We start from the raw sequence: 13,866 nt of genomic DNA, 5'->3' as shown, positions 1-13,866 counted from the left end.
CTGTCATTCACGTGATGTTAGATTTTCAAAATTAATTTCAGGAAAGAATTGATAGACTTTATTTGATCTAATTAGATCCATTCTTTGTATAAATCCAATCTTATCCGTAAATAATATACGATAATATCAGATCTATTTATGTAGATCTAATTAAGTCTTTAAATTTCATATACAGTGCACTCTCTCTGTAGAGCCACTAATGGACAAGAGGATAGAGTGGTATTTTTGGGTGTGAAGGTCAATGTCGAAATAAACTTTTATTTATAAAAAACCAAAACGTTTCGGCATAACGGACAAGACGGGAAGCGATTTATGACGAATTGGAGGCCCTACACCAATCACACTCGAGTGTGCACGACATTCGCTGATCTTTATCACAGGTACCCATCGACATACATTTTGTTGAATCGTTTTTTCCCATCAGAAAAATCGCTAAAAACCTCCCGGATCTCCACGATTTGACCGATTTTCTACCAAACTATGCATTGAAAACATTTTTTTTATTCTTTTTATTTTTAACTAAGAAAAATTCAAAATTGAAAAACTTACACGTATAGTCCAACCAGATACCCGGGTACCCGCGTACAAAAATAATTGAATTCGTGTGATAAATCATAAGACTAAAATATTGTTACACAAAAAAGGATTAAATAACTATAAATAAGTTATAATATATGATAATCATTTTTAATTCTTTATACATTAAATACAACGAATATAATAATAATAATCGTAAAATTACATATACAATTTTATCATTATAAAAATATATCAAATTTTCACTTTGCATACAATATTACAAAAAACTAATGAAATAAAATCATTTAATAATTACAGTCGCTTCACTGGGGAATCACAAAAAAATGAGGTCATTTGGGGAACCGCTGGGAATTCCAATTTATTTAATAATCTACATTATTGATTGAGTACCGTCGTGGCCTTAATCGTAAATTATTTATTGTCAATATATGTCGCAGGTGATCTCATTGATTCGGAAATCACGAGAATCGTAGTAAAAATCACAAGAAATCGATTCTTTTTGGAAATTGTCGTGCCACCGAATTTGCGAGTGAGCAATCCCTCGAAATTTACGGTACAGCTGCCTGCGTTTTATACCTGATGATGGGCGGGGGTCAAAATCCCGAAAGATAAGTCAATAAGTCGTCTGGTCGATAACCCGAAATTTGGTGTAAACTCAAATTATTCAACAAAGATCAGCGCCATTTTTATGCACAGTAAAAATGGTCGTCATATTATAGGAATTCTGACGTTAGAGAAAAACTGTTCGCGATATCTTATCCTGGAGTAATTCTGCGTACAGTCATATTGCAGAGATGGGAAACATACATCGCTCTGGTACTTCCCATAACAGCTTGACTACATTTCCTCAAACGATACAAGGAATCTGACGTACGCTGTCTTTTTTCCAATTCTTCAGAACTACGTTATAGTGATTTAGGTTTTTTTCCTAGTGTAAATCGTGGCTCTTTCGCACAATACCGTATTTTGTACGTGCATGTACATTTATTGTTGGTAATTGTCAGTGACAGTTTCAACTGAGTGTGAACTGAAATGTGAATATTTCATATATTCGATGATCGATACGAAACACAATGTTGCATCGAATCATGTACTAATACAATTCAGGCATGGTAGTATAAAATTATAAATAATGAAGCATGGATAATGAAGTGATAACGTTAAAGCTGCTGGTGCAATCGAATCGCTACAAATACGTCGAGTTATCTTGATTGTTAGTGACTAAAGTATCGTTTAGATTTTCCTCCAATCCAGAGTTCGTCAATTTATAAGCGCTCTCGGCGATGGCAATTAATTTTTTCGACGTCGAACTGCCGGTTTGTTTGACCATTTCCGAAAACGGACCGTCCTGATGATTTTTCAACAGTGAATAGGGATGACCGAACTCCTGTAAAAAGGGAATTACCAACAATGAGTGAAAAAGATCGTCTTTCAAATATTCGAATTCTCACCATAACAGAGAGTTATAATCACACAATTATAAGCACACTCACCACGATACGGCCTTCCGCCATGACCAAGACGCGGTCACTGTCCATTATCGTGTTGATTCTATGAGCAATCGTCAGTATCGTGCAATCAGTGAATCTCTGCCTGATGGTCTTTTGGATCAGAGCATCGGTTCTAATGATTGAAAATTTCATTTAACCGGTACTGGTAAAAGGGAAGTTAAAGAGATGTACCGAATTTGGTCACCTTACCACCAGTTGTGGCTATTGGCGATCGGCACTAAACATGCGAACCTGGTGGATTTTTACGTAACTGCCATTGGAGTGCGCCACGTGGTGTCAATTATTATGTTATGCTATAGCTATGTATACAAGAAAATGGCGCTATTGGAGCGGTAGTGTCGATCGCCAATATTCATTACATGTAATTTGAGATTATAGCCACAAATGGTACCTACAGATATGCTTATTGGCCAACGTAAACACTAGTTTTTAAACATTAAAGTTTACCAAGTACAGCAAAATCTGGTTGTAAACAATATGGTTATAAGCAATATTTCCTCCTATTTTTTACAAGTCTGCTCAGCGCGGTCCCCCACAAGCGAAGGCCAAGTTTTGCGCAACATAACTGGTTATAAGCAATCTCTTCTAGCGTCGCTTTAGCCATTTAATTACTATTGGGTTTACCAATGCTAGAGTTAAAAAAATCCTGAGTATATTTTAAAGGTTCTCTTTTGTCTCTCATAAACCTGCTCATGAAATCATTACTAAGGTCAAAATGAATATAAACGGTTTTATTCTTTTAACTCTTGGATTTATGTAAAATGTACATACTACCGATCCTAAAGATAATTTCTTGTTTAATAAAAACTTTAGTACTTCCGCAACTTCTATATTATTTATTTCGACTCGATAGGTAATTAATATTTTGCGGCTTATTATTTCTCAATGATCATAAAGAATAATATACGTTCGATAGATTTTATAAAACACGCATCACCAAGATTAAATCAAACAACATCAGGTTTAATATATCCATCATGAATATTTGATTTTTTAAACACGAACGAAACGCCGTTATACCACTTACAATCAGTATACCACGTGGCTATGCGAGATAGAGGATTGCTTATATCCGTTAGTGTTTCGCATTTCACCGACGCTGTTACACGCATCGAGAACGCTACGTCGCGTCGATGCATTGCAATACGGAAACCAGATTTTACGACTTTTCTGCAAATTTGGTTTCCCCGTAGCCCCGAACAACAGCTTATAACCAGATTCTGCTGTACTGAAAACTTCTGCCCGAAACTTGCTTGAACGCGGATTCTACTCAGGAATCCAGTAATTATAAGAAATTAAGCGAGCGTAAGAATTGACGAAAACACTGAACGTAGTTACGACAGATTCTCACTCACTTTGAGGTTATGGTACACTGCTGATATCAGAATCCCATGTCTTCCGTATTCTTACATCTTTCTTTTCTAACTTTGCTGAATTATCACACAAGCATAAATTCTAACATAAGCCTTTATGCCGAAAAGATGTCATTAGCAACTTTGTAAGTAAAAAAATTGCTAAGATACGATTTCGGCATTATTTTGATTATTTTTAATATTGTGTCTGAGGATCTGCTCAATTTGTCGGCACGTCGATTTATCCCCTTACAACTAAACTTTTCAAGCGCAGAAATTTATACTGGATGACCACAAATAGTGCATTGGGTAAATGTACCCAACCGATTTCAGTAAAACTCACCCTCGGTCAACATTGGCGGTTGCTTCATCAAGAACAAGGATTCGATTCCTCCTGAGAACGGCTCTAGCTAAGCATATCAGTTGGCGTTGTCCAACGCTGAAGTTTGCTCCGCCCCTAGTGACCTTGAAATCGAGGGTCTGCACCACGTCACCAAGCTCAACTTGCCGCAGACTGTCCCAAAGCTCGGCATCCGAAAATTGGTTAAAGGGATCCAAGTTGAACCGGAGACTCGCCGAGAACAAAATCGGCTCCTGAGGGATGATCGATATTCTGGGTCGCAGCTCGTGCAGTCCGATGGACTTCGTGTCGATCCCATCCAGCTGTATTTCACCCTCACCTCCAACTTCAGTCAGCCGAAACAACGCTGATATTATCGAAGACTTTCCAGCCCCGGTTCTTCCCACTATACCAATCTTCCAGCCAGGCTTTATCGTCAAGTTTAGGTTCTACCGTTTAAACAATAAACCACTGTGTTCAGAGATACGATCGATCGTCTAATGACACCACAATTTTCCATTGGGAAATATTATACCGCCGTAGAAAAATAGTCCATGACTACATATAATTAGATTTTCCGAGTCAGGTAAAACAATTTTTGAATGAGTTCTTCAAACCCATGCGCATCCAGTTTCAAACGAACTCATACGGCAACACCCTCAGGAAACTAAATATAATGCCTCTGAACAACCGTTCGAAATATAATTAAGGAGTACGTTACCTTAATTCAATATCCAGTATAAGATTTAATCCAGCGATTGAACGTATAGTCAACACATGGACACTGATCGACCGGAATAATTTAGATGCTGAAAAGCTTTATGTTTCAAACACTACGGCACACATATATCTGTATCTAAATCTGTATGAACTATAAATCCAAAAATCAGTGAATCTCAACAGATAAGAAGTTTTCTTTCGGAGAAGATTTCTAACAATAAACAGCTATACGTATAGATTGGATGAAATTGACCAACTGGAAATGCGAGCAGTAATTTAATCCTCAATTAATAAATCGAGAATGCGTTCAGAGATCCCAGATTGAGTTATCATATTCATTATCATTTAATGAGCTAATAATTATACCTTAAGAACCGGTGGCTTGTCCTCGACGTACCTCATCGAGACATTATTCAATATTAAACCACCTTTCAAAGGCCAAGTCGACGCCGGAGTGTTATTACTGGTGAAAGGTCCCTCCTTGGGCAAATCATTAGTGTACTGTAGAACTCTTTCGACGGAGGTCATCTGCGAGATAACCTCTGTGCTCTGCCGGACACCGTACTGAACAAGGCCAGTCAGTATCAGCGATTGACTAATGGCGAGTCCGACGGAACCAGGAAGAGTGCTTTCTGCGAATAGTGAAGATTCTAGAGCATTCCGGATTTGTAAATTATGCTTAATCAGACTGGCAGCAGAGGATAAAAATCTAAAGGTACGAACCATCGTCCATCAGGATTGAGGAGAAGCAAACGCAGGCAATAAAACTGCAGGAAACGAGGTCAAGAATGAAGCCAAAGGCGTTCGAGGCGACAATGGTGAGGTACCAAGCGCCCGTGTGGGCGTCTTGATGACGGTCAAACTCTCGCATCAGTAATTCCTGTACCGATTTTCCCCTGCTTCTGATGGTCGTAAGTCCCGCGAGGGTAGAATTGACGTGTGAGAAAACCGGACTTTTGGCTGAAGCAGAAGAGCGGTCAGTTCGGAGAACGGACATAGCGAATTTTATTGAAAAGATCACCCTTACTCATGCCCTCAAGGCGCTTCACGTTCAAAGCTGTTTTCAGGTAGTAGATTCTAACCACGTACAAAACCACCGCCATCACCACGGTCGGTATAATCATCCAGTGGTTGACAATTACCACCATCGCCATAATCCCCAACAGAATAGCGAATATCTGAAGCGCCTCCAGCATTACCTTTGGCAGCACCTCGTCCATCGTTCCAATGTCCTTTGAAAATCGATTCATGATCCGTCCTAGCGATTATAACATCATAAGACCATCAATTTTCCGGTAATAGGTAATTATTCCCAAGCACTTTTGTCATCGCAGCTCACCGGACGGATTAGTGTTGAAAAACCTCATTTTAGCCCTCAGAATGTTGTTGAACATTGAATCGTGAATCTGGCGACTTGCGTTCATGCACATCCTGACGAAGAGAAAACTTCGCAGTGTCGTCAATATATCGAGACCAGCAATGCAGAATGTATAGATGTAAATCGGAAGGTTTGAACTCAGCAATCTGAACTCATTGCACCACTTCAAGTCCGATAACCTTATGCTCGTCGTTTCTCGACAGTCAACATTTGCCGTCGACTCCATCGACGCCACCTTCTGAGTCTCCTGGTTCGTCCAATACGCGACCCAGTAGTCGGTTCCACTCACCGCTATTTGGCCAGCAATGAATATCGCTGCTATAAATATGAGCGAACACAAACTATTACCGGCTGTTAAGTACCCTTGGTATACTTTGTTCGACATTTCCCCAGTCGCTGCTTCCTCATCTCCGATGGCCCTTTCCACCACTCTGTGACTCGTCAACTTCAGCTCATCCCAAAATTTAGTCGTTTGCGTCTGGAAAAAGCCACCGAATTAAAAAGTCTACACCGAAAAGTCAGTCTGATTACAACCAAGGTTGTTGTTTGTCGAATCGACCTATACCTTGCAATCTAATTCGTCGGAATTGTTGTCATTACAGTGAGCGGCTTCGTTGTTTTCGTCAGACAGCTCGGAACCGAAAATGTGACAATTCGATTTGGCCAGTTCAGCAAAAGTCCCCTGGTGTTCAACGAAACCCTGAAAGCAAACAGCCTCTTAAAGATCTTCCACACTCCGATTTTTGTGACTGTGGATCATGTTACGCGTACGTGATTGAGAACAACGACAGTATCTGCCTTCTGGAGATATTGAAGCTGATGAGTTACAAGGATCCGGGTTTTTCCTTTCAGGAATCCATTGATGCACTCCTCGAGCAAGTGCCGGCCAACTCGAGAGTCAACTGCACTTAGAGGGTCGTCGAGCAGGTAGAGGTCAGCGTCCCTGTAAACCGCTCGGGCCAAATTGACCCGAGCCTTCTGCCCTCCGGAAAGAGCCGCTCCTCTTTCCCCGACAAAGCTCAAGTCGCCCTGAGGAAGCTGCTCGAAGTCCTTCAGCAACGCGCATACTCTGATTACCTGGAACAGTATCGGCATGGTTCACAACGCATCACGAAGCATATTGCTGAATATGCTAAGCTAGTCAAAGTCCAGAAAGCTGACTGAGTACAAATGACTTGAGCCCACCTCGTGGTACCTTTCCTTGTCAAACGGCTGACCGAAGAGAATGTTGTCCCTAACGGAACCGGAGAACAGCCATGGATCTTGACTGGCGTATGAGATGCGGATATCCCGAGTATCGATGATCTTGGTTTTCGACCCATTTCCGCCGGCGAACAATGACAGTCTTCCAGCTCTGATCGGCAGCTCACCCAGCACCAGGTGAAGCAGTGACGATTTCCCTGAGCCAACTGGACCGACTAGAGCGCATAGTGACCTGGCAGTTATGGTCAAAGAGACCTCAGAAAGCGTCGGTGGCAGCTGACCGTGAACCCAGTTAGCGGCAATTTTACACATCTCTATTCCAACTTCGTTTCTTGTTTGCTGACTCGGAGACTTGATTCTCTCCGTGTTATTCGAAACTCCATTCTTCTCGATTTCGGTTGTAACGGGAAAATTTTCTGTATGCTTGAATTCATCAAGTAATAGGAAATCCTGCGAAGAGAATAAAGCAAAGTCGATTCGTTAAATATTTGTTTCAAGTTTGGGGTACTGTAAATTAGCCGTTAGGAAATTACTCGCTGGGTACAATATTGAAACCACATCGGTTAATTTACCGTTAGTCTATTCAAAGACACGTTGGCTTCACCCGCCTGTATGATAGCCTGAGGGAAGCAGATTGTGCAGGAGAATTGTAGAATGCTGAACAGACTGGCGAGAACGAAGGTAATTTGAGCGGTGAGGGAATTCCCCATAATGACAAACGTGATCAGGGTTAAATAAAGCGAAACTCTTTCGGAGAACGCCATAACGCTCAGATAGAATCCTCTCAAGTATGAAGTGTAGCCGATCAGTTTTACTTCCAGACCTCGAACCTTCGACATGATCGATTCGAACGGTTTTTCCCACGAGTACATTTTCACTACCTGGAAATTGAGAATCTTAACGCATTTAAGTCCGCAATTAATAGAATTTTTAAATCATTAGAAAATAATCCATTTTACCTGAATACCCAAAATCAGTTCGCTCGTCAAATGCACGCGCTCGTCCGTCTTCACTGCAATCTTTGACCTCAACTTTGCGCTGAGGTGACTCAAATACCCTTGAATCGGTATCGTCTGTAACATCATTGTTCCGATTCCCACCAACGAAGCCACACCGACAGATCGCCACATCACGTATCCTATCAACATCACCTGTAATCAAAGAAAGACTTGAAATAATTAGTAGTTAACTAGCAAAGTGGCAATCTTTCTGAGCAGGAAAATTCGATCTCTTTAATGTTGGGATCCTTAAATTCGGAAGGCTCCATCTAGTGATAAATCTACTATACCAGCAGTCCTGTATTTGATTATGAAAGCGGTTTTTTATCATATATTTTACTCTACAATGATTCAATGTCACAAAATAAAAGACCAACAACTTAGACAACGTTTTTTATGCATCTATAATTATAAGATTTGTCAAAAGCGATCAGCTGTTACCCAAATCCGATGCCATATTGCCCTAACCACACTCGCATTAAGGATTTCATTATTGGCGAAAGTTATGATCACTGAAGATACTTGCGATAAACTTTGGAAAAGTTCAAGATGTTTCTGGGTGTGACAAAATCTTGAAAGAGTTTATATCAACTCATTTGTCTTGTTGCCCGACTTCACAAAGGAGGAGGATTATTTCAGGGTAAGATCGAGGTGTCAGTTTTTGAATCTCCAAAAAATACTGAAAATGTGAGTGAATTTGTGTTCATTCTCACCTGTATCGGCATTATCCAAATGTGGTGAAGAAATACCGGGACCATGTCAAACCGAGCAACGTCATTGCTGATTAAATTCGCAACCCGTCCAGAGGCGGTGTTGTTAAAGGAAGCCTGATCGATTCGGAGAATCTGCAAGGAAATATGGAGAAAGAATTATCGCTTGAAAGTACTGAGGTCGACAAACAATTAAGCAGCCATAGCTCATTTATTATCAGCTGTATGTTTCATCGTTAACACAAATATAATCGTATCGTAATCCTTCTTTATCTATGCAGTTTATACTTCAACGATCACTTCATTTTACGAGCAAACATCGATCGTCTACGATGAATGCTATCAATTAGTCTTATCGTACGCAGCAATGCATTATACTGATTTACGCAACCATATATTTCGTAAAACGGAGTCCGCTGCAGCAACAGTTTACGATTATGAACATAACGTGGACAAATGTTCTCGCCAAGTTCTATATTCAAGATATAAATTTATAAACAAAGGAAATACTTAGAATTTCAACTTGCAGATGATCTGGAAATAAATCTTTAACGCCACAAAAAAGAGCACATAGACTTCGAATATAAATTTGACAAAACAATAGAGAATTTGATAAAAAAAAAAAAAACAACATTGACCACGTGGATTTAATGTTCATTATTACGCGATCCTTTATTCGTTCGAAAACGAACATTTGGAAAATATTGTCACGTTAAACCAACTCCGTACCCATAATTAAAAAAAAAAAATATCCTTGATTCCAAATTTTACCTCACACTGTGAATATGGAACGAAATGGAAGCCTGGCATTTAGCGTCAAGTCTTCCGAAATTCCATAATTCGTGAAAATGACCCGAAATTATAATGTCAATTAATTGCTCTTGCCAAAGCTATCTTGCTCAGTTTCGTCCCGATCGAAAAAACTGTCTATTATCTCACCTTCCGGTACAAAATCGAGCAGCAAGCAACCCTGACTCGCATACCAATTTGCTGCGTACGCAGAGTCGTGTGGTGAGTTATAAAGACGACAAGGAGAGTCACGATTACCAGGCAACCGGCATAGACGAGGACCTCGGTTTGCGTTACGAGGTTTTTCTCGCCATGGTTGAAGTACCCGATTATCCACTCTTGCAACATAGGCTGAGAGACGTGCAACGCCGTTGACTGAACCAGCAAAAGCAGCCCTTGTAACATGTAAGGGAACCAGAAGGCCCTGATTATCGCCCGCGTCAGACTCGCCCGCTTTTTCGCCTTCTTTTCGCCGTTCTCTTTTCGCGTCAACTCAACCTCCGATTCTAGTAGCTCTTTTGACCATTCTCTGTTCGAATGTTGAAGAATTGAAATTAATACAAACTGTTGAAATGAAGTTTATCAAATCGAATGATATAAAATTTTATTTATAACACTATATTTATCAGTGAGAAGAAAATCGACTTTTAAGGGTAGAAGGAAAATGTTAGTTTGCAGAACGGCTGCACGAAATGGAAAAAAGAAAACGTAATTTTTCTGGTTACGTGAAGCGCGGACAGAATTACCTCTCCAAAAGATCACCGAGGTATTCGGACTGGTCTGTTCTCAATGGATCGTACTGCAGGTCAGTTATTTGTAGATCCCGTTTCGCCCCTTTCCAAAATATAGGTGCCATCCACCTGTTGTGTGAATATTGTGTATATTTTTATATTCTGTCGTTTAGATTTTATCAAAAGAATATGATCTACTCAAACTTTGCGATTAGAGAAATCGAAAATTCTTGACTCTTTTTTCTAAATACTCATTTCTATTAAATCGCATGAAATAGTAGTTTTCCCAATAATTTCTTTGAAGATAAATATCCTCGTAAGTCAAGAAGAAGAGAAAAAATTAACGCATTTGACAATTTATTCTGGAGAAATTTGTGCACTCTATACCTAAAATGAACTTAAAAAGTTAAGTTTTATCAATCAGTATTTACTCAACTCATTGCCTGCATTTCGTCAACTTTCTCATGTCTAAACTTTTTTATCACTTTCTTTGTATTTACTCACCCGAAGACTAACAGACTCAGAAAATTCGATTTTTCCTCCGGGTTTTTTTGGCTATGTTTCACCTCGCTATTCATGTTTACGTGTGTAATAATGTCGGTTTGTTGTGCTAAGTACTTCACTGTAATTTTCCACCTCCACTATGTACAGTGTACAATCTCGCAGTATAATACTTTTCTTTTATTACAGCGGGATTTCAATCTTCCTTGTTTCTTGGACTTGGGCTCAAGGTTTGATTTGATTAATTAATATGTCATAAAATTATAATTGCACCTCAACATACGTCAGTTTTAGATTAAACCAGGTTTACCATAATCGTTTGTATTTTTTTTAACGAAGCTTTAAAAACATTATTAGACGAATTTTTTGCTTTTTTTAATTTTTCTACATTAGTTTTACACAAAAGCGTAGGTTCAACAAATTTTTTATTAGAAAAATAAAAAAATGCGAAATGAAAAACTTTCAATACCGGGACAATTTACCACACAAAAATGAATACCAATGGTCCAACGCTAATGAGCCAAATGAAAATAATTCTCAGTCACTATATCTCGCCAATCGTTACCAACCTGCACAGAGACAATAATTTCCTTATCATTTCTCACTTTCATTTTATATGAACATTAGAGGCAATTACATGTGTTTACCCGAGGTACGAAAAGCAAATTCGTCATATTATTATTCGCTAAACGTCACAGGTATAAACACCATGAATGAGACATACCATCGTAATTATCATTCACCGCATCTATATAGATACGTACACATGATTGAGTATTTACCGATTCAAGTTTGAAAACAGAGCAAGATTTTGCACTCGTCAGAAACAGAGTTTACAGATTTTCGCAATTCTCGTATGTGAGCTGTACAAATTCACTTTTGCAATTTCCCTCAGAATATCGCAGTCCATCGGGTATTTCCCCGTTTTTGCATGTAGCTGCACTGATAAAAAATGAAACAAACAGCATGGACTGTTATATTGAATGTGTAGGATGCAGCAAAATAAAACAGCATTTTTTTGTACTAAAAATCGACATTCATTCTGTTCCGATTAGTCATTATTCGAGACTAGCTGTAGTTTTCGACACCTATATACGATTCATAACAAACGATTTCTCAAAAATCCTATATAGATGTATGATAGAGTGATTTATTTAAACTTTTTTTTTCTTACGTACCCTTCGAAAAATTAGTTCCTAGCCTCAAACATAATTATCATAACTATACAAGTTAGGAAGTTGTTTTTGGTTTCATTTTGTAGATAATCAAATTTTCTATAAGGGACAAGACTACTATACACCTAAATGTTCATCTTGCATTCGATACGAACGTTATGAGTTGAGTGCATTGAATAAAAGAATGAAAATGCTTATTACCTTGTAAATTTTTATCTCACCCATGTTCTGAGCTGATAAAATTAATGTCACATAGTAGTCAGAACATTTTGTAAGGAACATTTGATTATTTACCAAATGAAACCAAGAAGAGCTTCGTAACTTGTATAGGTTTCAAGATATTTCGGTTGGAGTCTTTGAAAAATTTAAACAAGATGAGTCAACTTTCAGAATTTTCTACCGAGTTCCGGTTTCACGAGGCTTCGTTTGCGGCTAAAAACTAACTTTTCGAAGAGTACGTAAGAAAAGTAAAAGAAAATTAAATAAACTACCCTAACGTATCATCCATTCGAGTCATTTCTGTGAATTCGACTTGATTCGAAACAATTCCGGCATTATTCGTTCAATTCAAGCGAATTAGAAATAATTCGCGATCGTTACGATTAATGATGTTCAAAACCTCGCATTAACACCGGACTTCGCTGATTTATTTACCTCTTATGAGAATCATTACGTAAAAAGTGAACAAGAAGAAATCGAAGGAATTAATAGTAAGCAAGTAATTACAAAACACGCTCTCTAAACAATCGATACACTAAAGACACCGACGACGTTTAAACCGAAAATCGAAACACAGGAAATGAAAAGAGCAACAGAACAAGTGTTCCGAGGTAGGTGGATAATGCGCTAAGAAGTTGGGGGACTACCACGTCTTCCAAAGTTGAAAAATTCACGACACTCGGCTCGCATTGGCTCAATCTGCAATGTTGTATACATCTGGTATCCTTGTCGCCCTTCAAATTATCCTGCATTTGAAGTTGAAAAAAATGATACTCACGAAAACGTCGATCCGATCGATTTTTGAACACAGCCAAGAAGTTCAGATTCTGGGTTTGATGGCGGAAGGTGAAGGATTGCTCTGCCTAAGTAGAGTTATATTTTTTTGTTCCATGTCGTTTTTCTCTCCTCAGATCGGTGCATCACCGATTTCAGACGCCGAAAGCCAGAACATTATTGAGATATTGTAATTGAAGGTTTAAGTTTTCTGCTGTGCCGGTTGTTTCGGCTATCGAATCCCACTTGTGCAGTCAATTACTATCTGAAAATTTGGCAGGAAACGGTTACAACCGCTCAAATTTCAACAACATTTTTTCGCATTTTCTAACTTTCTTAGAATCCCCTCGGGATAACTGAAAAATTCAAGTTGCGATAGTTTTGCAATCTTTCTATTCGTGAATTTTAATATCCCTGCTGTCGAATCAAGTTTCAGTCAGTCGAAAATGCATCAATATCGTGCGAAACTGTTGAAAAAAAATTCAAACGACATTAGCTTTGGCATTCGGCGTTCGCTAGAGTATTAAATCGTAAAATGTTCACCGGCCGCTTTGGCGAGAGTTTTAAAGCGCGAATACCTAGAAATCCTTTAGCGAGTGATAGGAAATTCCGCCACAATTTCGATCTAAAGCGGAAATGTAAAACGTCTTTGTGGTTAGAAAAGATAAATAACAAACGCTCCTCTCTCTGTTTTCTATCGCTGTCTTCTTCTATTCATATGCCGTTCCCTCTGCCGTTTGCTCTCACGCTTCCGGTTTTGATCAACATTCAACATTGCGCCGACCATTCGAAAACTTTTTTTCTTTATACTAATATAACTTTATAGAAAATTGCTAAAATATTGCTGGTAGAACGCCATCTTTCGGGGATACTTTTCGTCATTTTTAAGTAAACATTTTAGTAACAAGCGTCGATAAAACGTCAG

At 38.9% G+C, this 13,866-nt stretch overlaps 1 protein-coding gene across 2 annotated transcripts; it reads right to left on the bottom strand.

The window, feature by feature from the left end:
* Positions 1-869: 869 nt before the first annotated feature.
* On the bottom strand, positions 870-11,345 carry LOC124182682 (ATP-binding cassette sub-family C member 4-like). Of its 2 annotated transcripts, none has more exons than XM_046570241.1 (16): positions 10,777-11,345; positions 10,288-10,401; positions 9,692-10,070; positions 8,756-8,887; positions 8,004-8,195; positions 7,617-7,925; positions 7,027-7,494; positions 6,613-6,918; positions 6,407-6,541; positions 5,803-6,319; positions 5,485-5,721; positions 5,187-5,423; positions 4,830-5,095; positions 3,747-4,192; positions 2,034-2,163; positions 870-1,927 (listed from the first exon to the last, which is right to left on the bottom strand). In XM_046570241.1, exons 1-16 carry the CDS (start codon positions 10,848-10,850, stop codon positions 1,727-1,729), a joined length of 4,143 nt encoding a protein of 1,380 aa, XP_046426197.1. In that variant the 5' UTR covers positions 10,851-11,345; the 3' UTR covers positions 870-1,726. The 2 variants fall into 2 exon arrangements, with proteins under 2 accessions (XP_046426197.1, XP_046426198.1); XM_046570242.1 differs by having other exon boundaries at positions 5,491-5,721.
* Positions 11,346-13,866: the final 2,521 nt, after the last annotated feature.

Source organism: Neodiprion fabricii, chromosome 5, assembly GCF_021155785.1.
Source record: "Neodiprion fabricii isolate iyNeoFabr1 chromosome 5, iyNeoFabr1.1, whole genome shotgun sequence".
Taxonomy (NCBI): Eukaryota; Metazoa; Arthropoda; class Insecta; order Hymenoptera; family Diprionidae; genus Neodiprion; species Neodiprion fabricii.
Note: the sequence above shows the minus strand (reverse complement) of the source record. Positions and strands in the feature narration are given on the sequence as shown.

What these genes read in the sequence shown, in the direction of transcription:
- LOC124182682 (XM_046570241.1), bottom strand. Translation starts at nt 10,850, where the DNA reads ATGAATAGCGAGGTGAAACATAGCCAAAAAAACCCGGAGGAAAAATCG. An exon ending in TTTGGATAATGCCGATACAG is followed by an intron (nt 8,196 to 8,755) that starts GTGAGAATGAAC and finishes CTTTGATTACAG; the next exon opens with GTGATGTTGATAGGATACGT. An exon ending in ACCGCCAATGTTGACCGAGG is followed by an intron (nt 2,164 to 3,746) that starts GTGAGTTTTACT and finishes TTCAATCATTAG; the next exon opens with AACCGATGCTCTGATCCAAA.